The 23,957-nt window shown below is 37.9% G+C and overlaps 1 protein-coding gene across 1 annotated transcript in view; it reads left to right on the forward strand.

Annotated features, from left to right (window-relative positions):
• The window catches only part of Dip2b (disco interacting protein 2 homolog B), a 240,745-nt gene that overhangs the window by 113,179 nt on the left and 103,609 nt on the right, over positions 1-23,957 (forward strand). Inside the window, 1 exon segment of the mRNA XM_047551774.1 lies at positions 14,485-14,556. Coding sequence (XP_047407730.1) covers positions 14,485-14,556 — 72 coding nt within the window.

Below are 23,957 nucleotides of genomic sequence, written 5' to 3' on the forward strand. Positions count from 1 at the left end.
AAAACCCTGTCCTTCAATTCCTCCGTCTCTCTTAGAGAGCTTTAGAAAGGCAGCACAGAGTAGTTAGGAGCTTGGGTCTGAGCCAGACTTGAAATGGCACTCTCATGTGCAGTTCACTTAATCTCCATGCACCTCACTTTTCTCACCTGAAAACGGACTATTATTTCTCATACGAAAACTGGGAATATTAATATATCACCCCTTGAAATTGTTCTGAGGCTTAAATTAATATAGTGGGGGAAAATAGACAAAAACTTTTTACTCTGACTCCTGCACATTAAAAATTGAGAGGTCATCAAGTCAGAGCCCCTTCATCTTTTGAATCAATTCTTACTGCTCTCCTAACATCTACACCTTCCTTTCCACCTCTTTCTTTCTTTCTTTCTTTCTTTCTTTCTTTCTTTCTTTCTTTCTTTCTTTCTTTCTTTCTTATTTACAGAAAGAAGTATCAAATTCTATAGTGCTTTCAGTCTTTTATGCATCTTGACAAACACAGAAAATGATAATATTTGTTCCATACTGTGGAGTAAAAAGACTGCCTTTTGGAAGTCCCTGGCCCAGGTCTTCCAGTTCCCTCAGGCTTTGTCAGGCTACCTGAGGACTGAGGATAAACATTTCCACACCCATAAAAGTACTTACAGATCAAGGGCATGTACCACAATCTCAGCATAGGTTGGGAAACCCTGGAGCTAACCACTGAATGATGTGGTTCAATGGGGTGGCCCTGTTGAAATCTGTTAAAGCTCACAGCCACCCTTATCAAACTTGCAATTAAATAACTAATTATAGAATTGTTTTTTGGATGTCTCTATACTGGAAGATACTATAAACCTTATAATCAAGACTATAAATATGGGACCATGTCCTAAGCCAAAATAGTGCTTTGCATATAGGAAGTTCTTGTATTTGTTGGCTGAATCAGTTTTGCAACCTTTTTCTAATAGCTCTTTATCTAGAACATATCTGTCCATCTTTAAGAAAAAGACCCCACTCCCCTTGACTCTAGTATTCTGCAAATAGTATCTGGTCTCTCATTCCCTTTAATTGGGGAAAAAAAAAAAAAAAAAAAAAACTATTACACTCATTTGACCTCTTATTCATTCATCAGTACTCTAATCTTCCTTCACTCTTCCTTTAAAACTGCTCTCAACTGGTTCATTGGTGATCCAACTGCCAAACCAAGTGGGTATTTTTTTGATGCATATTTTATATTTGTGACTACATTCATCACCTCCTCCTTTCTTCCCCTTCCTTCCCATTTCCTTCTGGCTCTACCCACTGTGTGTCAGTATCAACTCTTTATCCTCTGCCTGTTCTTTACATGTTAATTTACCCCAGGATTCCTTTTCTGGACTCCTTCTCTTCTCACATTAAATTCCTCTGGGTGATATCATTCACACCCAAGGCTCAGCTACCACCTCCTACACTGATGATTTCCAAAATCTAAAAATCTGTATACCTACGCTAGAGCTAATCTGTTGCCTACTGGATATCCTCCCTTGTTTTTGACTTGCCACATATTATCAGTGCCAGACAAGTGGCATTCATCAAACACTGATCAAAAGTAGCATAGAGCTCTTGAGCGCCTCATGCCTACAGATGAGAAAACTGAGACTTAAAGATGTATTGCACCTTGCCCTGAACCAAAGACCTCATTTGTAGCAAAACAGGGAGTCTCTGGATGCCTGGGACCAGAGGTTATAAATCTCTGCCAAACATAAACTATTTTTTGCCTCCTGGAAGAAAACTTTTCCACTCTGACCTAAATGACCTGTGTATTTTATGATTCGTAAGCCTCAACAATGGCATTATTCTCTTTACTTGTGTTTTCCCTCTACGTTTTTGGTTTCCAGAGCAGTATGAATTGACTAGCAACAAAATTTTTTTATCTCTTTAAAACTTTTTCACTTCATATTTGCAAGTGGACTTGCTTAGATTTTGATCAATTGTTACCTTTATCTACCCTATTTGATGAAGAATGCCTGGCTCATGCACACTGTTTAATGCCAATTTAATGATTGGTAATAGATGTTATTATTTGTTGCTTGGATTTTTTTTTTTTTTTTTTTTTTTTTTTTTTTTTTTTTTTTTGCAGGGAGTGGTGGTGGTGGTACTAGGGATTGAACCCAGGGTGCTTACCCACTGAGCCATATCCAAAGCCCTTTTCTATATTTTATTTAGAGAGGGGGTCTCTCTGATTGCTCAGGCCTCGCTAAGTTGCTGAGGCTGGCTTTGAACTCATGATGCTCCTGACTCAGCCTCCAGAGCTTCTGGGATTACAGATGTGCAACACCGTGCCTGGCTATTACCTGGTTTAAAAAAATTGTTCTAATGAATGCCAGAATAAAGCAGAGTAATTGACTGTACCTAGTTTTTTTGTTTGTTTGTTTTATTTTGGTTCTGGGGATTGAACCCAGGAGCACTGTACCACTGAGCTATACCCCTAGTCCTTTTTAGTTTTTGAGAGAGTCCTGCTAAGTTTCTGAGAGTCTTGCTAAATTACTTAGGCTGGCCTTGAATTTTTGATCCTCCTGCCTCAGCTCCCTGAGTTGCTGGGAATTCAGGCATGTGCCATTGCACTTGGTTGTAGCTATTATTGCTGGAAACAGTTTTCTAATTTTTCTGAGAATTTCTGAGGAAATTAAAGATAAAATTCAGGGGAAAGAAGAAAGAAAATCCCTTCTCCCCCTTTTTTCCTTCTGGTAGTTTGCCAACATTCATGGTTAAATGCATGCAGGCCTATTTTGTGCATAATGGCACTGTTTTATATATATTTATATGCTCATTTCTGGTTTAATTTTGTCTAATCTTTGAGTTAGCAATTTTCCTACTTTTAGCATCTGAAGGCACTAACTCTGTTGGCTTTTAGTGCTCAGAATTCAGCATCTTAAGGTGTCTGTAGGGACACTTCATGCACTCTCTTCTCCTCTTCTTTTAAAAATAATCAGCCTGCTGGGTGCAGTGGTACATGTCTATAATCCCAGTGACTCCGGAAGCTGAGGCAGGAGGATTTATGAATGTGAGGTCAGCCTCAGCAATTTAGCGAGACCCTGTTTGAGAAAAATAAAAAAGTTTGGGGTTAAAGCACCTCCTGGGTTCAATTTCTAGAACTAAAAGCTCAGTGGTATAGTGGAGCATTTACCTGAAAAGAAACAACCAACCTAGAATCTTCTAAACAATCCTTTTAGAGATAAAGATACTTGTAGCACTTATTCATGGGTTTGGGGCTATGGTGGTGGCAATAAACTGTGTCAGGGACTCATTGAAGACTCATCATAAGCACTCAAGGTAGGAGTTATTCCAGTTTTACCTATTGTGAAACTGAGGTACAGAGTTGCTTGGTAATTTGCCTATGTGAATGGCAGATTTAGGATCCAAAGCCATGTAAGCCTCATGTTAGAACCTGTGGTTTTTCTACTCACTGAGTCATTTCATGATTCCTTTTGCTTCTTTTAAACTTTCTGGTCATTTGTGTAGCAAATTTCTTTTATTAAAAAAATTTTTATTAGTTGTTGATGGACCTTTATTTTACTTATAATGCGGTGCTGAGAATCGAACCCAGTGCCTCACACATGCTAGTAGGCAAGCACTCTACCACTGAGCCACAACCCTAGCCCCTGTGTAGCAAATTTCTTATTTGCAGGCATAGTTTTTCTAAGTAGACAAATGAACATACCTTTTGCATTAGGTGGATTAATTTAACCAGTTACCTAATGTAGTCAGGTTTATGGTTCGGTTTCTCAGTGTCCTAAGTGTTATACTTGTTGCTTTCTATTTGTTTGAACTTGCTTTGTGCCTTAGGTGAAATACCATTTGTAAGAAGTCATATGTATTTGACCTAGAAAATATTTGTGGAGCCAAGACCATTCTAATTTGAATTTGGGGAGTAAGCAATCTGGGCTTATCCTCTAGTTCTTAACACAGAAAATGTCTAGTCATTATCATAAAGGAGGTGAGATAACATCTGCTGAGAATGGAAAGTTGAATATCTTAATTTCCTTAATTTTTTTGGTAAGATTAGCAAGGTTGAGTTAAGAGAAGACTGTCAGTTGAAGAGTTTTAGATTTAAGTTAGATGGATAAAAATTCTGATGTTTTACCAGACTGTAGAATTTTAACAGAGTTTTATTTCTGGCTAAACTGTGAAAATGTGATCTTTTACTCTTTCAGCGTAAGATTGTTTTTACTTTGGTGTAGAAAGAAACTACAGAGAGAATTAGAAAAAAGTCAGTGTTTTTGATGCTTTAGAGTCCTCTTGGTTACTTTCATTGAGATATAGCAAGAAAAATAGGTTGAGAAAGATAATAGGTTGTATAAGGGGTAAGACCATTGAATTTTATGACTCTGTGCTTTGTGGTTTGTGAGCTCTTAAGCATCCCTTCTGGAAGGAGGATGTTTGAAGATCAGTGGGTACTGCCTGTAATTTTATTGAATAGAATTAACATTACAAGGAAGGTACGATAAAATGTAGTAATAAAAACTTTGCCATGTCTTCTGACCAGCAATCGCCAGGATAGGATCCAGTTCCTCTTTTTAGCTTTGCTTAAAATTGACCTCATTCGACCTGGGGTAGTGGTGCACACCTGTAATCCCAGCAGATCCCAGCAGCTCCCGGCAACTTGGGACACTGAGGCAGAAGGATTGGGAGTTCAAAGCCAGCCTCAGCAAAAGCAAGGTGCTTAAAAGCAACTGAGTAAGTTCCCTGTCTCTAAAATAAAATACAAAAAATAGGGCTGGGGATGTGGCTCAGGGGTCCAGTGCCCCTGAGTTCAATCCCCAGTCTCCCCCAGAACACACCCAATGACCTCATTCATACTCTCAGCCTTTTTTTGGGGTCTCTTTCTCTGTGTGGGCCTACTTACATCCTCTATGAATGAAGAGTTACAACCTCAGTTCCAGCCGGAACCAATATGTATCACCTTCCTCATCTTAAATTTACATTTAAAGATGGATTAGGTTGAGGAGATACAGGTATATAGATTTGAAGACAATGACTCTTTAAAATTTTTCTTCTTAGTCTCTCATTTCTTTTTCTTCTTTTGGTCTCTCATTTTTTCCCCCCTCTTAATTACCTCTTAACAAAATGAAAAAACCATATTCTACATTAGATGAATATTAGTAGTGATGATGACTTTTTACTGACTATTTTTATCGACAACTAGACACAGTTCTTGGAATTGACTGTCTCATTTTAAAAGATGAAAGGTATTTAGAGACATTTCACCCCAGGGTTCTGGGGGAGGAAGAGGGGGATTGTTAATGCCTTTTATAAAGTCATCTATATTTTGAAGAAAGTCATAAAACCGGTTAATCCCATGTTGTTCATTTTACGAATAATTGGTTAGTTTTATTCCTTTATGGCATCTGATCTGGAGGTTACCTACAAAGAAAAGCAGTGGACAAAGAACAAGAAAAGGCTAGGGGATCTGGAGGTATAACTCAGTGGTAGAGCTAGTCTAGCTTTGTGTCTTTCAGCAACATATTTATCTTGTAGCTTTATAATTTCTTGTTCTGTCATGAAGGTGATGCTTTTCTGTTGATTGAATAGGGTTTTTAGCCAAATGAAATGAATTGCTTTCTGGATGTTTTGAAAATTAAGAATGGTGATTATGTTCTGTAGAGCTATTTAATAAAGAGGGAAGTAGAGCTGGGGCAATGGCATGCACCTGTATCTATTTGGAAGATTGAGGCAGGAAGATGACAAGTATGAAGTCAGCCTTGGCAACGTAAGTAAGACCCTGTTTCAAATAAATAAATAAATAAAATAAAAAGAGAAAGGGGGAGACTGGGCTCAGTGGTACTTTCCTAATATTCCCAGGTGCTTGAAGGCTGAGGCAAGAGGATTGCAAGTTTGAGACCAGCCTGGGAAATTTAGGGACTGTCTGAAAATAATAATAATAATAATAAGAAGAAGAAGAAGAAGAAGAAGAAGAAGCAGCAGCTCTGGGGTGTGGTTCAGTGATAAAGTGCTTGCCTAGCACACGTGAAACCCTGTGTTCAGTCCCCAGTACTGAAAAGGAGAGTGAATTAGTGAACCGGAGGTAATCATCAGCCCTAAACTTAAATGTCTGAGGATTCCACATTGAGATATAAATAGTGGAGTCTTCCCCATTGCTAGGACTGAAGTATCAGCAGTAGGGCCAGTGTCATGTTCATCAGAGTCTTGAATACACAGCTTTTATATCTTCTGTTGCTGCATGACATGGCACTTTCTTCCAAGGTGGCCTTGATAGACTGTGTCTTCATCTTTATTGTGTGTCCTAAAAGTCATCCTTCCAGACACACTGATCAACTTTTGTGACATCTTTCCAGTCTTTCTAAATCAGAATCGGGAGCCTCTTTCTGAAAATGAATATAGGGTAGTGTTTTAAGAGCAGGGACTCTGGAGTCCAATCTGCCTGGGTTCAAATCCTGATCACAGTACTTAAGATATATGACTATAGATAAGTTGCTTCAATTTCTGTGCCCTGTAAAATGAGAGTGAAGATACTATTACAGTATAAGACTATTACAAGGCTCTTGGAATGGAGACTGATACATTGTAAGTGTTGATAAGTCTCATTTATGCTTATTATTATAATTATTTTATCACCATTATTTCCTTTGTGCTTCCATAGAACTTTGTACATAATCTCTAGTGTAGCACTTGTCAGGGGCTGTGTGTGTGTGTGTGTGTGTGTGTGTGTGTGTGAGAGAGAGAGAGAGAGAGAGAGAGAGAGAGAGAGAGAGAGACTGAGAATTGAACCCAGGTCTAGAGAGAGAGAGACTGAGAATTGAACCCAGGTCTTTCTATATACTCGGTAAGTGCTCTACCACTGAGCTATATAGCTATTTTTACTTAATTTTGAGACAGGGTCTTGCTAAGTTACCAAGTCTGGCCTTGAATTTGTGTTCCTCCTTCCTCGTCGTCCCCAGTAGCTGGTTATTACAGGCACGTGCCACCATGCTAGCTACTTGACTTTTTAATTTTGATAATTTGTTTAAACTGGTAACTTTAGACACCGTTCTGTTCATCTTTCTTAACACTCTGTGTGCCATCTATTCATTTCTCAAAAATGTTTTTATTGCACTCCTAAAAAAAAAAAAAAAAGCATGGCTTTTTTGACTAAATAGGTATGGCTTTGACGTGGGGCTGTAGCAGCACATACCTTTTTTTACCCCCTCCGGAGCATAAAAAGTTTATGGCTAGAGCTGTAATCCTTCTTCTCTGTCAAGATTGTTCCCTATGGGAAAAGTTATATATATGACTTGATAACTATCCAGAATTTTCCAAATCCAGTGTTTATTCCTAATTGCTCAGAGTACTCATAGGACTATAAATGAAAATTCCCTTACCTTGTGTCCCTGCATGACTCCTAAACCAACTACCAAAGTGGCCATGTCTATACTGAACCAGCCAGTAGCAGAGTAAAACTAGCAAACTACTAAGAGACTATATCATAGAATTTATATAATATTTTCCATATTAGAATGAAAGGCCAAACTAAACCATATGTCACCCATTCTGTAAAGATTTTCTTTCTTGACCCACACAGAGGTCACGATACTTCCTTCTGGATTCTGAACTGAATTTGATGTTCATCTCTCCCATGGCACTTAATTATGGAGTGTTAGTAATGGTTGTTGTCTCTGTCTCCTTTCTATACCTTAGTTGTTTACCCCTGCCCCCGCCTGGCTATAGGGTAGGCTTTAGCTGAATTTCAGAAAGCGTTTGTTGGTACTGGTACCTTCTATACGCAAAGCTTATACATTTTTTTGTTTTGTTTTGTTTTGTGGCACTGGGGATTGATTCTGGAGGCACTTTACCACTGAGCTCATTCATCCCTAGCTCTTTTTATATTTTTATCTTAGGCAGGATTTCACTGAGTTCCCAGGTTGACCTCGAACTTGTGATCCTGCTGCCTCAGCCTCCCAGTTGTGTACCACTGCATGGTACACAAGGTATGGCTAGACCCCCATACCTTAAATTTTTATTGGTGCATTATAATTGTACATAATAGCAGAATTCATTATGCCATATTTGTACTTGCATATAACATAAATCACCAACCTAGACCCTGTACTTTTAACCACAATAAAATTTTGCAAGGTAGATATTGTTTCCCAGTTTACATATGAGAAACTGAGACGTGTCAAGAGGTTAAATCAAACATGTCCAGAATCTTATAACCTGGAAGCTGTAAAGCTTTGCTCCAGATGAGGTTTTGCCTAGCTCAGATACTAAATTCTTAACTACAGCATTGTGCCATCTCCTTGTTGGTATAATGTACCTTTAAATGACTGACTGAAAGACCATCCTGCCTGTCACCTTCTGACCCTTACGTAGTCCCTACTGCTCACTCTTGTCAGTAGGCTTGAACATTACTTGTAGGCTGCTTGTGCCAAGTCATATTTGTTGATTCTGGGTAGTGAGAAAAGAAGTTGGGAACAATACTTCCTTTCAGTTCCACCTCATACATGCATCTTGCCATGTCTACTATTGGCTATTCAAGATCGTGGTAGGGCCAGTGCCACTGGATAATCTCAAGTGATGTGGGTCTCAGATGGCTTGTCTCTTGGTTGTTTGGGTCAGTATCTTCTTTTTTAATTTATTCATTTTTTTGGTAGTAGGAATTGAACCTAAGGGCACTCTACTGCTGGGCTGCATCCCTAGGCCTTTTTGTTTTTATTTTTAAAATTTTGAGACAGGGTCTCCCTGTGTTACTGAGGGTTTTGCCAAGTTACTGAGACTGCCATCAACTGTGATCCTTCTGCCTCAACCTCTCCTGAGTTGCTGGGATTGCAGGCTGCACTGCCATGCTCAATGTCTTCTTATATACTATGTACCTCCATACCTTCCTAAGCCAGCAGAACTACCCAGCACATTGCTGACTGGATTCCATAGTGCAGCAGTCTCCAAACTTGCCTGACTTTTAAGACCTATTGAAAAGTACTTGTCAGAAGTTTAGATTTCTAGGTCCTGATCCATGCTCAGTGAATCAGAATCTCCATGGAGATTGGGAATTTGTGTTTTTACATGTTCCTCAGATGTTTCTTATAAAATGGTCATCTATCGGTGGTGTAGCTCAATTGTAAAGCACTTGTCTAGCACGCATGAGGCCCTGGTTCTAATCCTCAGCATCACAAAATGCAAAAATTTGGGGGATGTTGGGGACTGAGGATTGAGGGAGAGAGACAAGAGAGTTTAACTACAGGTGGTAAGAATGATTTAAGAACCCAAACTGTAGGTGGACAAGGCAGGAGAGTTAAAGTTCAAGGCCAGCCTGGGCAACTTAGCCATATGCTGTCTCAAATAAAAATTGAAATTGAGGGCTGTGACTGTAGCTCAGGGGTAAAGTGCTTGTGTAGGTCCTTTGGTTCAATCCACAACACCAAAAAAAAAAAAAAATGTGGAATAGCAAATTCTCACTGAATTCTTTCTGTCTGAGAGCTAAAGAGATATATCAATTTGCAGTTTCTCTAACTTTTAGTGCCCTGTGATTTATATACTTTTCCTCTCTTCTAGTAGTCCAAGTAGTGCTTTTCCGGTTACCTTGAAAGTCTGCTGTCAGTTAGATGTCCTTAGTTTGAATAAACTTTTAGCTCACTAAATTTTTTTCCTTGGGTCTTTCAGCTTCTGCTAAAGTAAAGATCTCTATTTCTCCCATTCCAATTTTCCACCCAAGTACACACATCTTTGATTTATTGTTCTCTTACTGCCTCCATTTTGCTAATTCATTCAGCCACTCCTATAACAAGTGTGTATTGTACCAGGCTGTGGGCCGGCTACAGAGATGAGCAAGACACAATCACTGCCCTGAAGTACATAGTCTAGTAGGAAGACAGAGGTGTAAACAAATAATTAAAACACCAGCAATGCACTAAGTGCTATCATAGAAATGTGCACAGAGTTATATAGGAGTGCTAGGAGGAAAGCTCATACTGGAGGAAACTTTTGAGTAGGGTCTGTGGTCAGGAAAGAGAGGGGCATCTTTAGGTTACTGTCTGGCCCAAGATCATAGTCTGACATTCTCACTGCTGCTATGTTCCTTCCAGGTCTTTTTAATTCCTTGGCTCTTTTATGAATGTAACAGATCTAATTGGGATGGCTGAATTAGACCTCTTGATTGACCCCCTTTCAAAACCTGAGACGATTGGTTGATGGATGTCCCAGCTGCCAAATCTAATAGTTTGTTTCTTGATCCTTTATTGACAGTGAATGATAGACTGTAAACACTGAAGAATGCTTTTTAAAGGCCTTTCACTTTATCAGATGTGTTCTGAGCTAGCAGAAGTGGTCTTTATGCCCCCAAGGAGGAAAGGGAGAGGTAAAGAGAGAGAAGGCAGAGGAGCTTTTGAGTGAGGAATGGAACTGGAGAATGGTCCATTATTTCTTTACAATAAGAGACATAATTCCTGTTTCTAATGAAGGCTTCCTTGGTAGCAGGTTCCTGTCCCTTGTTAATTGTGTGTATTGAGATTACAAAACTCTGGAGTTGACTAATTTGAAAGGTTTTTATTTTATTTATTTAATTTTAAAATGTTTCACTAGACAAATATAGAAGAACCACTATGATTAAATTCAAGTAAGATTGAAATTTTAGCACATTTATTGTTTTTGAAATAATAAATGTTCATTGTAGAAAAATTAGAAAATATAGAAAAAGAAAAATGCTAAAACCAATCCATAATCTTGTAAGCCATAGTGTTAATATATTGACATAAGGACTGGGGGTATTGCTTAGCGGTAGAACATTTGCCTATCATGTACAAGGCCCTGGGTTCAATCTTCAGCACTTCAAAAAAAGCAATTAATTTTTTTTTAATTGGTGTATAAGCTGGGTACAGTGGCACACACTTGTAATCCCAGCAACTCAGGAGGTTGAGGCAGGATTGCAAGTGGAGGCCAACCTCAGCAACTTAGTGAGGCCCTAAGCAATTTAGTGAAACTCTGTCTTAAAATAAAAAATGAAAAGGCCTGGGGATGTACTTCAGTGTTAAAACACCCTTGAGTTAAATCCCCAATCCCCCCAAATGCATAAACATTATGTTTTTATGCATACATATATGTATTTTAAATATTGCTATTCTGAAAATTGAAGATAGGCACAGTGGCATATGTCTATAATCTAGCAACTAGGGAGACTGAGGCAAAAGAATCCACAAGTTCAAGGACAGCTTGAGCAACTTAAGGAGATCCTGTCTCAAAATTTAAAAAGAGGCTGGGATATATATAACTTGGTGGTAGAGCTCTCCTGGGTTCAATTCCTCGTACCAGTAAACAAACAAACCAACAAATAAAGTGCCTGTTTTTCAAACAAACAAACAATGAATAAATAGAATGTATTATGTAAACTATTATCTTGTTTTTTTCCTGTTCAGTATTTGACCATATTACCATGTTAGCAAAGATGCATCTACAGACTTTTTTTTTTTTTTTTTTTTTTTTGTGGTGCTGGGGATTGAACCCAGAGCCTTGTGCTTGCGAGGCAGGTACTCTACCAACTGAGCTATATCCCCAGCCCCAGACTATTTATTCTTAATGAAATTTTTTTTTTTCATGCTGGAAATTGAACCCAGGGGTATTTAACCACTGAGCCACATCTCCAGTCTTTATTGTATTATTATTATTATTTTATTTTTTATTTTTTTTAATTTTGAGATAGGATCTTGCTAAGTTGTTTAGGGCCTTGCTAACTAGCTAAGTTGCTCAGGCTGGCTTTGAACTTAAGGTCTTCCTGCCTCAGCCTCCCAAGTTGCTGGGATTACAGGCATACACCACCATACCCAGTAAAAAAAATACTTTTGAGATATGTTAATCAAACTTGTTTTGTTAAAATCAAACTGTTAAACAATATGAAACAAAGTGAAACTCGGCCATAATGCCATCCCCTAAGGATAAATAATTTAGTATGTTGCCTTCTAGATTAATTTCTCTATATATGCTAACATATCTCTTATTGTATTTTAAAAAACTAGACCCTAGATACATCTATTTTGCTGCTTGCCTTTTGTATTTAATATATTTTAGACATCTTCCAGTGCCATTACATTTGGAATACCTGCATATTATTATATTGATCAGAAATTTTTGTCCTCAGAACTGTTGACATTTTATACTGAATAAGTCTTTATTGTGTGACTGTCGTCATTGCAGGATGTTCCCTAACCTCTGTCCTTTGGATGCCAGTAGCACCTCTTCCTCCACTTGTGACAAAACTGTTTACAGGCATCCTCACCATGGGGGCAGGGGAGGGTGTGTGTATATGCACAGTTGCTTCTAGTTGAAAGCAACTAGTTTGCTTCCAGTGTTTTCCTACAAAGAATGGGCACAGAATATGTTTATACTGATTTTTGTGCAGTCGTGTAAGTGTTATCATTAAATAAATTCCTAGAAGTACAGTTAGTTTCTGAGTAAAATTTTGATGGAAATTGTCAAATTACTTCAAAAGGGTAATATATTTATTTTTGTAAACTATATCCTTATGGTTCCAAATTTATATCCCTTCCCTGATTTCTGGATCCAGATAACCAACTGCTGATGAGAGATTTCTTTTGTGACACACAGGCTTATCCTAAACTCAGCTTTTGTCTTCTCACTTCACCAGATATACACTTCTTCCCATGTTTCTTTGGCAGATAGCAACATCATCTGCCTGGCTACTCAAGCCAGAAACTACCTTCTCTACCCTACATTCATCCACTCAGCAGATTTATCCATTCTAAACTCCTTAATCTTTCTCTTAGTTAATTTGCTTCTTTTTATCTCTGACAACTTGCTGCAGCACAGATATGCAAGTGGTGCCCCCTGCTGCAGCCCTCCAGTGAACCCTGTAGTCTCTCCCTTTCTATCCCAGCATCACCAGCTTCATTTTAAATAAAACCTTCTCACTGGCCATGGTGGCCCACGCCTGTAATCCCAGCACTTGGGAGGTTAAGACAGGAGGATCCCAAATTTGAGGTCAGCCTTGACAATTTAGTGAGACCCTTTAAAAAAAAAAAGAAAGAAAGAAAGAAAAAAAGAAAGTTTTGGGGATGTACCTCAGTGGTAGAGTTTCCCTGGCTTCAATCCCTAGTATAAGAATAGAATAGAATAATAGAATAGAATAACTTTCCTTGATTTAAAAAATGTATTTTCAGTTTTGGAAAACAGTGCTCTATCATGTCACATGTACTTCATTACATATATTTGTACTACCAGCTTTGACTTAATCATCTTTCCTTGAATGTCCTGTTGGTCCTCTGTATTGCCTATTCCTTTCAACCTTGCCCTATACCTGTTTATCTTCTCCCCTTATTACCTGAAACATTTCTTGCCATGTCAGCCATGCATTTTCTCTGTTTATCAGTTTATCCTCATGACATTTGTTGTATCTGTACTTCGTATGTGCTTCATGGATACTTCTAAAATTTAACCTTGTAGAAAAGACAGCCATATGTATAAATAATATAAAACAGTAAATCAAGGAAAGAGGATATAGGATTTCCAGCCTCAGGTTCCAACACAGGTATTAGGATAGAGAATGGCCTTTTAAATATCCCATCTCAGTGCCTGAGTCATCACTGCTCATCTTAACTAGACTTAATGATTTTATGTGGTTCTCTATAACAGTATAGAGAATACTTCACAAACCATTTGCTTTCATTTGGTTAAATTGAAACTTTTGGAGGAGACCATTGTCTGTCAGCCTTGCAGCATTCCATTTTAGGATATCTTAAATACCAAGAAAGCTTAGGGGTACCTAGCAGTAGCACACATCTGTAATCCCGGTGACTCGTGGGAGGCTGAGGCAGGACAATCGTAAGTTCAAAGCTAAACTCAGCAACTAGCAAGTTCCTAAGCAATTTAGAGAGACCCTGTATCAAAAGAAAAGAAAAGGAATGGGGATGTGATTCAATAGTAGAGAGCGCCTGGGTTAAATCCCCAATGCCAAAAAGAAAAATAAGTTAGGCGTGGGGGAAGAATGGAGGAACGTTGGATTGTGTAGAGGGAAATGAGGGGAGGGGAGGGAAATGAGGGGTGGGGAGGAAAGATAGTGGAATGAGACAAACATGATCACCCTACGTACATGTATGATTACATGAATGGTGTGACTCTACATTGTGTACAACCAGAGAAATGAAAAATTGTACCCCATTTGTGTGCAGTGAATCAAATGCATTCAGCTGTCTTGTATACCTAAGTAGAACAAACAATAAAAAAATAAAATATATGTACATTAAAAAAAAAAAAAGAAAGGTTACCTTGGATCTTGGGAATATCTGCTGGATATGTAGCACATTGTTATGCAAGATTGATGTAGGGACAAGCCCTACAATTCTCCACAAGAAGTCCACTCCAAGTCCGTGGGAAGTCACACTTAGCAAAAATTTGGCAAAGAACCATGTATTTTTCCTCCACTATGCATGTGGTAGTCCTATAACACTGTACCTAATTTTATTTTTACAATGAACAACCACAGAATAAGAAAAATGCATAACCTATTTCTGTTTCTTACTATTTTAGGGGACATCACACAGAAGGGATATGAAAAGAAGAGGTCCAAACTCCTGTCTCCTTACAGCCCACAGACACAAGGTAGGTGATGAGAAATGGTTTCAGCTTTTTCAATATTTTTACACCAAAGAGATTCTGTCTTACAAGAAATACGTGTTTCATTTGTTCCTGTTTTTTTTTTTTTTTTCCTCCCTCTCTCACCAAGGGAGAGAAAAAAAAGAAAGGAGGAAATGAATCTTAATTGAGCATCTGCCATGTGCAAGGCACTTTAAAAATACACACAGTCATCAAGTCATTTATGCAGAGCTTGGGTGGTAGTGTGTGAAGGACTGAGGTGATTCAATGGCAGAAAATTCCAGGCCATGGGAAAACTTCATTTTATTTATGCCAGAGTGCAAACTTCTATGGAGAGGTGTTACAGGAGAGCAAGATAAGGAGAAAGAACAGATCCAGAATTACAAGGTACCTCAGGCGTTGGATGACTGGAGGATTTAGGGACAGGCCCCCAAATAGACATAGTACTTAATTCACAGCCTGACTTATTGCTTAAAGAGATTGAGAAGTTCTTTTTTTTTTAAATATTAAAAAAAATTTTTTTTAGTTATAGATGGACACAGTACCTTTATTTGCTTTCATTTATTTTTATGTGCTGAAGATCAAACCCAGTGCCTTTCTTTTTTTTTTTTTTTTTTTTTGCTTGTATTCTTTTTTTTTTTTTTTTTAAATTGTAAACAAATGGGATACATGTTGTTTCTCTGTTTGTACATGGCGTAAAGGCATACCATTTGTGTAATCATAAATTCACATAGGGTAAACCCAGTGCCTTTCGAGTGCTAGGCAAGCACTATACCACTGAGCCACAATCCCAGCCCCTTGACAAGTTCTTTAAATCAGGAGCCACTTTGTGGTTGATTTGAAAGTGGTTGCCATATCTTTGCTTTTAAACAAAGCTATCGTACTCTCTTTCTCTCTCTCTCTCTCTTTTTCATACTGGGGATTGAACCCATGGGTGCTTAACAGCTGAGCCATATCCCTAGCCCTTTTTATATTATATTTAGAGACAGTGTCTCATTGAGTTGCTTAGGGCCTCACTAAGTTGCTGAAGCTGATGTTGAACTTGGAGTCCTCCTGCCTCAGCCTCCTGAGTTGGTGGGATTCAGGCATGCACCACCACCCGGCCTGGTTAGCTATCTCTTAATTATCATAAAGTTACCCAGATTCCAGAATTTCCTTTGATAGACAGTTTCTGCTTTAATTACTGTAACTCTAACCTTTTTTCAGTATTTCTAATCCCTCCCCACACACACAATTGAAGTGTGTTTTCATATGCTTATCCTTTGTGGAGCTAATGACTTTTATTACTAGGTTATAAAAACCAGGAGACCTTTTTGTCTTCCATGGTTCTTAGGTTAAGTCTTACATAGGGTTTATGGTCTGTAAATAATTTGTTGAATGACTAATGGAATAAATAAAATAATGATGATATACCAATATGTTTCACTGGAGGTCTTTTTTTGTTGACTGTACTGTTTTTGAAAATATAGTTGGCTCTCAGTATTTATGGGAGGATTGGTTCCTGGATCCACTGCAGATACCACATCTGTAGGTGCTCAAGTTGCTTATGTAAAGTGGCATAGTACTTGGACATAATCTACACACATCTTCCCTTATAGTTGAAATCATCTCTAGATTACTTATAATACCTCAGGCTGTGTAAATGCTGTATAATTAGTTGTTACACTGTATTTAAGGAAGAATGACAAGTAAAAAAATGTCTGTACATGTTCCATTCAGGCAGTTTTTTTCACATAATGTATTTTGGATCCAAGGTTGGTTGTGTTCCTGGCTACTGAACCCATGAATACAGAGGTCTCACTGTATCTACTTAGAAAAAACTAGTAGGTCAATACATTGTTAACCCGTTTAAAATATCTTAATGAACAGGTAGATACAGAAATCAATTGAGGGCTAGGGTTGTAGCTCAGTGGTAGAGCTCTTGCCTAGTACGTGTGAGACCCTGGATTTGATCCTTAGCACTACATAAAGATAAATAAATAAACAACTAAAAATAATTAAAAATTTGAAAAAAAAAATCAACTGAGAGAAAAGAGGTAAAAATTGGGCCAGTGAGAGATAATGAAAAGCAGGGTTTGACTGAGCATGGCACAGTGGAGGTGGGAAGAGTGGAAAAGGTTTTATTCTGATTTGCTGCCTAATAATGGTTCTAGTCCATGCCTTTGAAATCACTTTGTATAAAAGCAATCTGATCCTTAAAAATAACTTAATAAGAAATAAGAAATCTGTATATATATATATATATATATATATATATATATGGACCATGATCTATTATCTGTAATCAGATTATAGAAAAAAAAATCATGTTAAAAAGTCAGTTTATGAATTTGCTCTGAGAAATCTATATTGTTAGCACCTTCTTGCCCCATGAGGAAACCTACTTGGGAGCCAAATCATAGACAGTTGCTTAGTGAGTATGAATTTGACATATTAGGTGTTAGATTGCAGTAGGCCAAGAGGATGTGACATGGCTCTCCATTATGGATAGTCTCATAGATGACCCCATCAGGAAAACAGAACCCATCTGATGACAGTTTCTACCACCAGACTTCAAACTTCCCACGTTTGTGCCCATCCATTTTTACCTCCTCCTTCTGGTTAAAAGGTTATCTGACACTCCAGCCAAGGACAGTTGGTTTACCTATGCTTCGAATCCTTCTCCCTTTTCAGAAATCATGTATTGTCCTGTGGTACCAAGGACAGGGCATTGAGAGCAATCCATCTGGGTGCAGACAATGAGGGCACACTATAGAGAATTAATAACACGACAAAAAGTTGTGTTTTTTTTTGTACTGGGAACTGAATTCAGGGCCAGTTTACCACTAATTTACCTCTCTAGTCCCCCCCCCCCCCATCTTTTTGGGTACTGAGAATTGAACAAGGATGCTTTACCACTGAGCTACATACCCAGTCCTTTTGAGACAGGGATCTCCCTAGGTTATAGAAGGTCTTGCTAAGTTGCTGAGATTGGCCTCAAACTTGGAATCCTCCTGCCTCAGCTCCCAAGTTGCTGGAATTATGTGTGTGTGCCACCATGCTTGGCTGGTCTTCTTTTTATTATCACTTCGTGCAGCAGTGGTAACCATTGTCAATAATAAAATACTCCTTCTGCTGAGGCAGACAGCTCTCTTGCTGCCTTGGTATGCCATTGCAGCCACTTTCTCCCTCTCAGCCAGGTTCTTCCCCAAGTAGTTAGTCCTGCTTGTTACTGTCCTGTTTGGAAAAAAAAAAAAAGGGTGGGGAGAAGGATTTTTCCTTTACTTGTCAACCACTGGCAACATCACCAACTCTGTTACCCCTTTATAATCAAACTGCTCAGAACTACGTATACTGTCTATTTTTTCAGCTACTCACGTCTCAGCCCATTCCAGTTCTTTCTGCAGTTATCATCATTAAATCTCAGTAGTATTTGGCACTATACCTCTCAGATCTCTTCTTTTGAAAAACCTTCTCTGTTAAATACTGCAATTTTCAAGACAAGGCCCCAAGCGCACTTGTCTTCTCACTCTGTACTAGTGGTTCTCAAATTGTAGCCTACGTTAGAATTACTGGAGGGTTTGTTAATACACAGATTGTAGGGCCCTATTCTCAGAATTTCAGATTTAGTAGATGTAGGATACAGCCTGAGAATTTGCATTTTTATCGAGTTCCCAAGAAATATTGAAGTTGCTGGTGAGAACCAATGTGTTTCTTATCTTTCTAGATTATTTTAGCCACACCTATGGCTTTAATTATCATTTGTATATAGGTGACTCCCAAATATCTTCAGCCCATCTCTCCTGGCCCAGTTCCAGTTTCATGCTTTATATATCTTAAGGGCCCCTTCATTTCAACATATTCAAAATTAAATTTATGACTTCCATGTACCACCCCTGCTACCACTACCAGTCCCTCCCTACATCAGTGAAAATTCAACTACAGCAGCATTCAACTTGTTCCTCTCCTTCTCTTCTGGTTTTTTTCTTCTGAGTAAATACAACTTATCCCCATAACCTCAACTTGTTAGAAACTAAAAAGTCATCCCCATCTCTTGTTAGTAAGTGATTAGTTCCCTGTTGCTTCTTGAGCCAGTTTTGGTAAATTTAATTTTTTAGGGAAATTATTTATTTTGTGTAAGCTTTTGGATATATTGCGTTATTCTCAATATTCTTTTTATTTTTAAAACCTTGACTTTATTTATATTGCTTATTTGGAGTTGGGGATATAGTACTTTTCCTGCATGCATAAGATTCTGGGTTCCATCCCCAGTACTCAGGGTAGGAAATTGGGGTGAATTATGTACTGCTTATGCTCTCTCCCTCTCCCTTTCCCTTCACCTCCTTCCTCTTTTCTTGATTGATTTTCCCAGAAGTTTGTCTTTTCAAAGAACAAGCTTTGGTTTTATTGATCTTTTTTAGTATATCTTTATCTTCTGATTATTTTTCAACCACATATATTTTTTTCTTTCTACTTTTTTCTTCACTCTTTGTACTTTTTAAAAATTTTTCTGAGTTACATACTTAGATTGTCTGTGCCTTTTCATTAAGATAAATGTTTCTTCTTCATTTTTCCCCCTCTGGTACTAGGGATTGAACTCAGGGGTGCTCTACCACAGAACTGTATTCCCAGCCCCTTTCATTTTTTTATTTTGATACACAGGGTATTGCTAAATTGCCAAGGCTGGCCTGAAGCTCTCAATCCTCCTGCTTCAGCCTCCTCAGTTGGTGGGATTATAGACATGTGCCACCAGCCATGGTAGATGAATGTTTCTTAACTTCACCATGGTTAGAAAACAAACTTGTACAAAATTATGTCTTTGTTATTTGTTATAGTCTTTGGTAAATGTCTGTTAACTCATCTATTTGTGTTTTGATAAGTTGATAGGTTTGTTTCCATTAGCTCAAACTAATTTTTTACTAACTTTTTGAATGTTTGATCTATCAATTCTCATAGAAGTATTTCATCAAACCTGGACTGTGACTATAGAATTATCAGTCCCTTATAATTCTGTCAAGTTTTACTTTTGTATTTATTTATTTATTTATTTATTTATTTATTTATTTATTTTATTTATTTATCTATTTATTTGTTTGCAGTGTTGAACCCAGGGTTGTGAGCTTGCCTAGTGTGCACAAGGCCTCTCCTAAGCTTTTTGTTTGTTTGCTTGTTTAATCTAAACTTGGTCTAGAGTTATTAGGCATCTTTATTTTCTTCCCACAAGGACTTTAGCATGCTTTGATGTTGATCACCACCACTTCCCATCTTACATTACTACTACTACTACTGGTACTGGGGATTGAACCCCAGGGGCTCTTTACCATTGAGCTACATCCTCAGTCTTTTTTATTTTGAGACAGGTCTTGCCAAGTTCCTGAGACTGGCCTTGAACTTTCTATTCTCTTGTCTCAGCTTCTCAAATTGTGGGGATTACAGGCATGTGCCACAATGTCTGGCTCTCTTTTTATATTTTAACATCACCTTGTTTCCATATACTTCACTTATCAGTTATTATTGTATTATGTAGGTAATGATAGTTATTATTTCTTTGTTTGCCATTCCTTCTTTAAAAATTTTTTTAAAGGGTTATTCTTTCTTATATTTGTCTCCTCAGTTCAATCTCCTTCCTAAATGCTTTCTTTTTTTTTTTTTTCCTTTTTCACACCTGGAATCAGACCCAAGGGTGCTGTACCCTACCCCTTGAGCATTTCCAGCTCTTTATTTTATCTTATTTAATTTTTGAGACAGGGTCTCCCTAAGTTGCTTAGGCTCGCCTTAAATTTGTGATTCTCCTGCTTAGCTTTCTGAGTTGCTGGGATTACAGGTGAATGTCAAATTGCTCAACCTTAAATGTATTTTTTAGTAAGTACATACATTAGTGAAAATATTAGTAAATTCTCTATGATTTGTGTTTATCCCTTTTTTTTTTCTTACCACTTTTATTCTTGAACAGGTGTCTTTCCCAAAAAGGAATGTGTTATAGGATTGGGTAATCTATTATATAAATTCCTTAGGGAAAGAAGAGATTACACTTAGCATATTGACCCCAAATATATTTATAGATTATTTTTAATGGTACTGGATTGCAAATTTAAAAATGATTTCAGAGTCTGATATAAAATCAAATGAGATAAAAAGAAAATAATTCAGTTAAACAAGCCAAACTTCATCTGGCTGTCTTTTAAAGAGATAAATGTATCTCCAGGCACACACCTATAACCCCAGCAGCTCCGGAGGCTGAGCCAGGAGGATCATGAGTTTAAAGCCAGCCTCAGCCTTAGTGGGACCCTAAGAAACTCAATGAGATCCTGTCTCCAAATAAAATACAAAGAAGGACTGGGGATGTGGCTCAGTGTTTGAGTGGGTTCAATCCCTGGTACCCCCTCTCCCCCCAAAAGAGATAAATGTATCTTTATGATGATAAAAATCACGTTTAAGGCCTCAAAATGCATGGCATATTCACACCTCCCATTTCCTACTCATGCTGTCCCATGTACTCTTGACAGGAATGGCTTACAGAAGTAGTTGGAAGCTGCTGGGGCCAAGTGTAAAGCTTCCCACATGCCTCAATTAGCACAATTCCAGGGAGAGGGCCAGGAAATTAACTCTCTTTTGGCACCATCCAAAGAAACAAATTTTCAGACCACATGCATGGCTCCTTTATAAACTAGTCACATTGGAGTTTTAGGAAAATGGAAGGTTTTGAATTAGGAAGGCAACTTCCCTGTGCTGATCCTGTGGTCTAATTTTTAAGTTCAGAAACTCTGAATACATGTAACTGATAAATTCAGCTAGCTTTAATAGAAAAGGATTTATTCTGAAGACACAGGGTTACTGACAGAACCTAAGGTTAATATGTATTTACTGAGCACTGACTTTGTTCCTGGTACTATTTAGGCACCAAGGAAATGGCATTGAACAGGGTTGACAAGATTCTACCTTTGTGAATCTTTACTGCCTCTGCCCAGAACATACCATTTGCTCCCTCACTCTACAGAGGCATTTGCTCTGTTAGAGAAGTTCTAGGCAATCCCATTCCCCTTATCTGAGTTCATTTGTAAAAATTCCCTCTAGCTTATTATTGGTTATTGTCTCTTATGTATCTTCCCTAATGAACCCTTAAGGTCTTTAAAGTCAGGAATATTCTTTTTTTTTTTTTTTTTTTTGCAGTGCTGGGGATTGAACCCAGGGGCCTTGTGTTTGCGAGGCAGGCACTCTACCAACTGAGCTATCTCCCCAGGCCCCAGGAACATTCTTTTTAATTATTTTAATTTTTCTTGTTCACAATTTCTAGCATTAGTGCTAGAACATCTAATAGATGTTCTACAATTATTTGCAGAACTAACAGAATTTAGAATTTCTAGTTTCTTTCTTTTTTTAAAAAAAACATCCATGAAGTTGAAAGTGTTTGGTAGTGAAAGAAGTGGTTACTGTTCTTTGTGCCAAAAAGTGATCTATTCTCATGGATTGTTCCTGGTAACTTATCGTACCCTCAGTAAATCTTTTCATTCAGACTTACTAAACCTCAAAAGACTGTGCTACTTTTTAATTCTCATCTGAGATCTTTTTAAAATTTAATTGTCATTTTTAAGTGAAATTAATGCATCTATTTATGAGTATTATAGATTCGTAACAACAAAAACAAGCTGTGCTCTGCCACCCCTTCTCTAGTGCCAACTTCTTTGAAGTGTTTTTATTGTTTCTTCTGATAGTTACCTCTGTATTCTAAATAATCATTTCTATGGTTTCTTGACTTTTTTCAATTTGAGTCATTATTTGTTCATTTCCTACTGTAAAAGAACCTTTTATCCTATACCTTTTTATCCTATGTCTCCCTCTCTCCTTTACCACATAAATACCACACACTCCCCCTTTCCCTTTTCCCCTTCCTCCACATCTCACAATCCATACTCAGTCTGCAATGTATACTAAGTATATTATGTATATATTTTTGCTGTTATATCAGCATGCAGTGTTTTTTGTAATTCTGTAAATATTATTCAAAGCTAAGCCGTAAACCATGTGGCTTACTATGATTACATTTCCTTTCTTGCACAACTTTCTGCTTTTTCCATAGTTAAATCTGTCAGGTTTTTTCTTTTTACCTTTTTTTTTTTTTAAAGAACCAGCTCCTGTTTCATCTCTCTTTTTGTGTCTATCTGAAGTCATTATTCCCATATACGGTTACAGACCTTCATTGTCATTCTGTGGCATTTTGAGGAGTGGGCATAGATAGAATTATTTATTCTACCTTGTTCATTAGAGTTCTTTTCTTCCTTTCTTTTTTCTTTTTTTGTTTTGTTTTGTTTTGTTTTGTTTGGAGGGGGGTTACCAGGGATTGAACTCAGGGACACTCAACCACTGAGCCACATCCCCAGCCCTATTTTGAGACAAGGTCTCACTGAGTTGTTTAGTGCCTTGCCATTACTGAGACTGGCTTTGAACTCAAAATGCTCCTGTCTCAGCCTCTGAGCCACTGGGATTCCAGGTGTGTACTACTGCACCTGGCCAGAATTCTTTAACATTTCTATGTACCAGTTGTTCAAGATTTGCACAAAGATAATTTGTGTCAACCTAAAAGATCTCAGAGATCTTGATACTTAATTTTGGCTATTCACCAGCAAGCTGAACAACCTGGTTTAAATGTTGAAACTGGGAGGCCATCTTCCTCTGGCTGGGCCTGAGAAGAGAAATTTGCACCCTACCTCCACTGTTTTGCAGTTCTTTGCTGTTTAAAATTGTCCTTGACTTTCTATAGTGGCTTCTCCTGTAGGACCCCAAATCTTTTTGCAGCTTCTGTTTTTGATGGCATTGGTGAAGACATTCTATTCTGTCTTACTATATTTGAGATTATTTCTGACCTTTATGTATTTGTTTTTTCTCCTTTTATCCTTTGGTTTTCTGCTGCTTTCACTGCATTTAATTATGTTTGCCTCCCACTTCAGAATAGGATGTCAATTTTTGTGTGTTCCCTCTTGGCCAATAGGTTTGCACTGTGTTTTCCCCCCAGGTCCTCACCCACTGCCTTTTTAGGGATAAGGCTTATCTGTTCTGAATATGGTTGTGTGATGGCACTCTAACATAAGTTCTTGTGATCTAAAGGTTTTTCCCAAACTTGGTTTAGCTGCTGCTTGTTTTTGCTCGGAGGTCTTGGCTCAGTGTCCCAGTACATGTATGTATACTGTGGTTGCTAACTGTTCCACGGCTTTTTCATCATAGTTCTTCTGAGTTCAGTCCTGCCTCTAAGGTTGTACATATGTGTATACGACTGGGTTAGTGGAAACAAAAGAAAACCCTTGTGTTTCTCTTCCTGCACCCCAATAACACCTCTTGAGAATAATCTATAACCCTATTTTTCTTAGTCTTTATGTAAGTTATATAACAGAGTTACAAATTTTTACATAAAACTGGTATAACTTAGAGACACA

Source organism: Sciurus carolinensis, chromosome 4 (assembly GCF_902686445.1).
Source record: "Sciurus carolinensis chromosome 4, mSciCar1.2, whole genome shotgun sequence".
NCBI classification, from domain to species: Eukaryota; Metazoa; Chordata; class Mammalia; order Rodentia; family Sciuridae; genus Sciurus; species Sciurus carolinensis.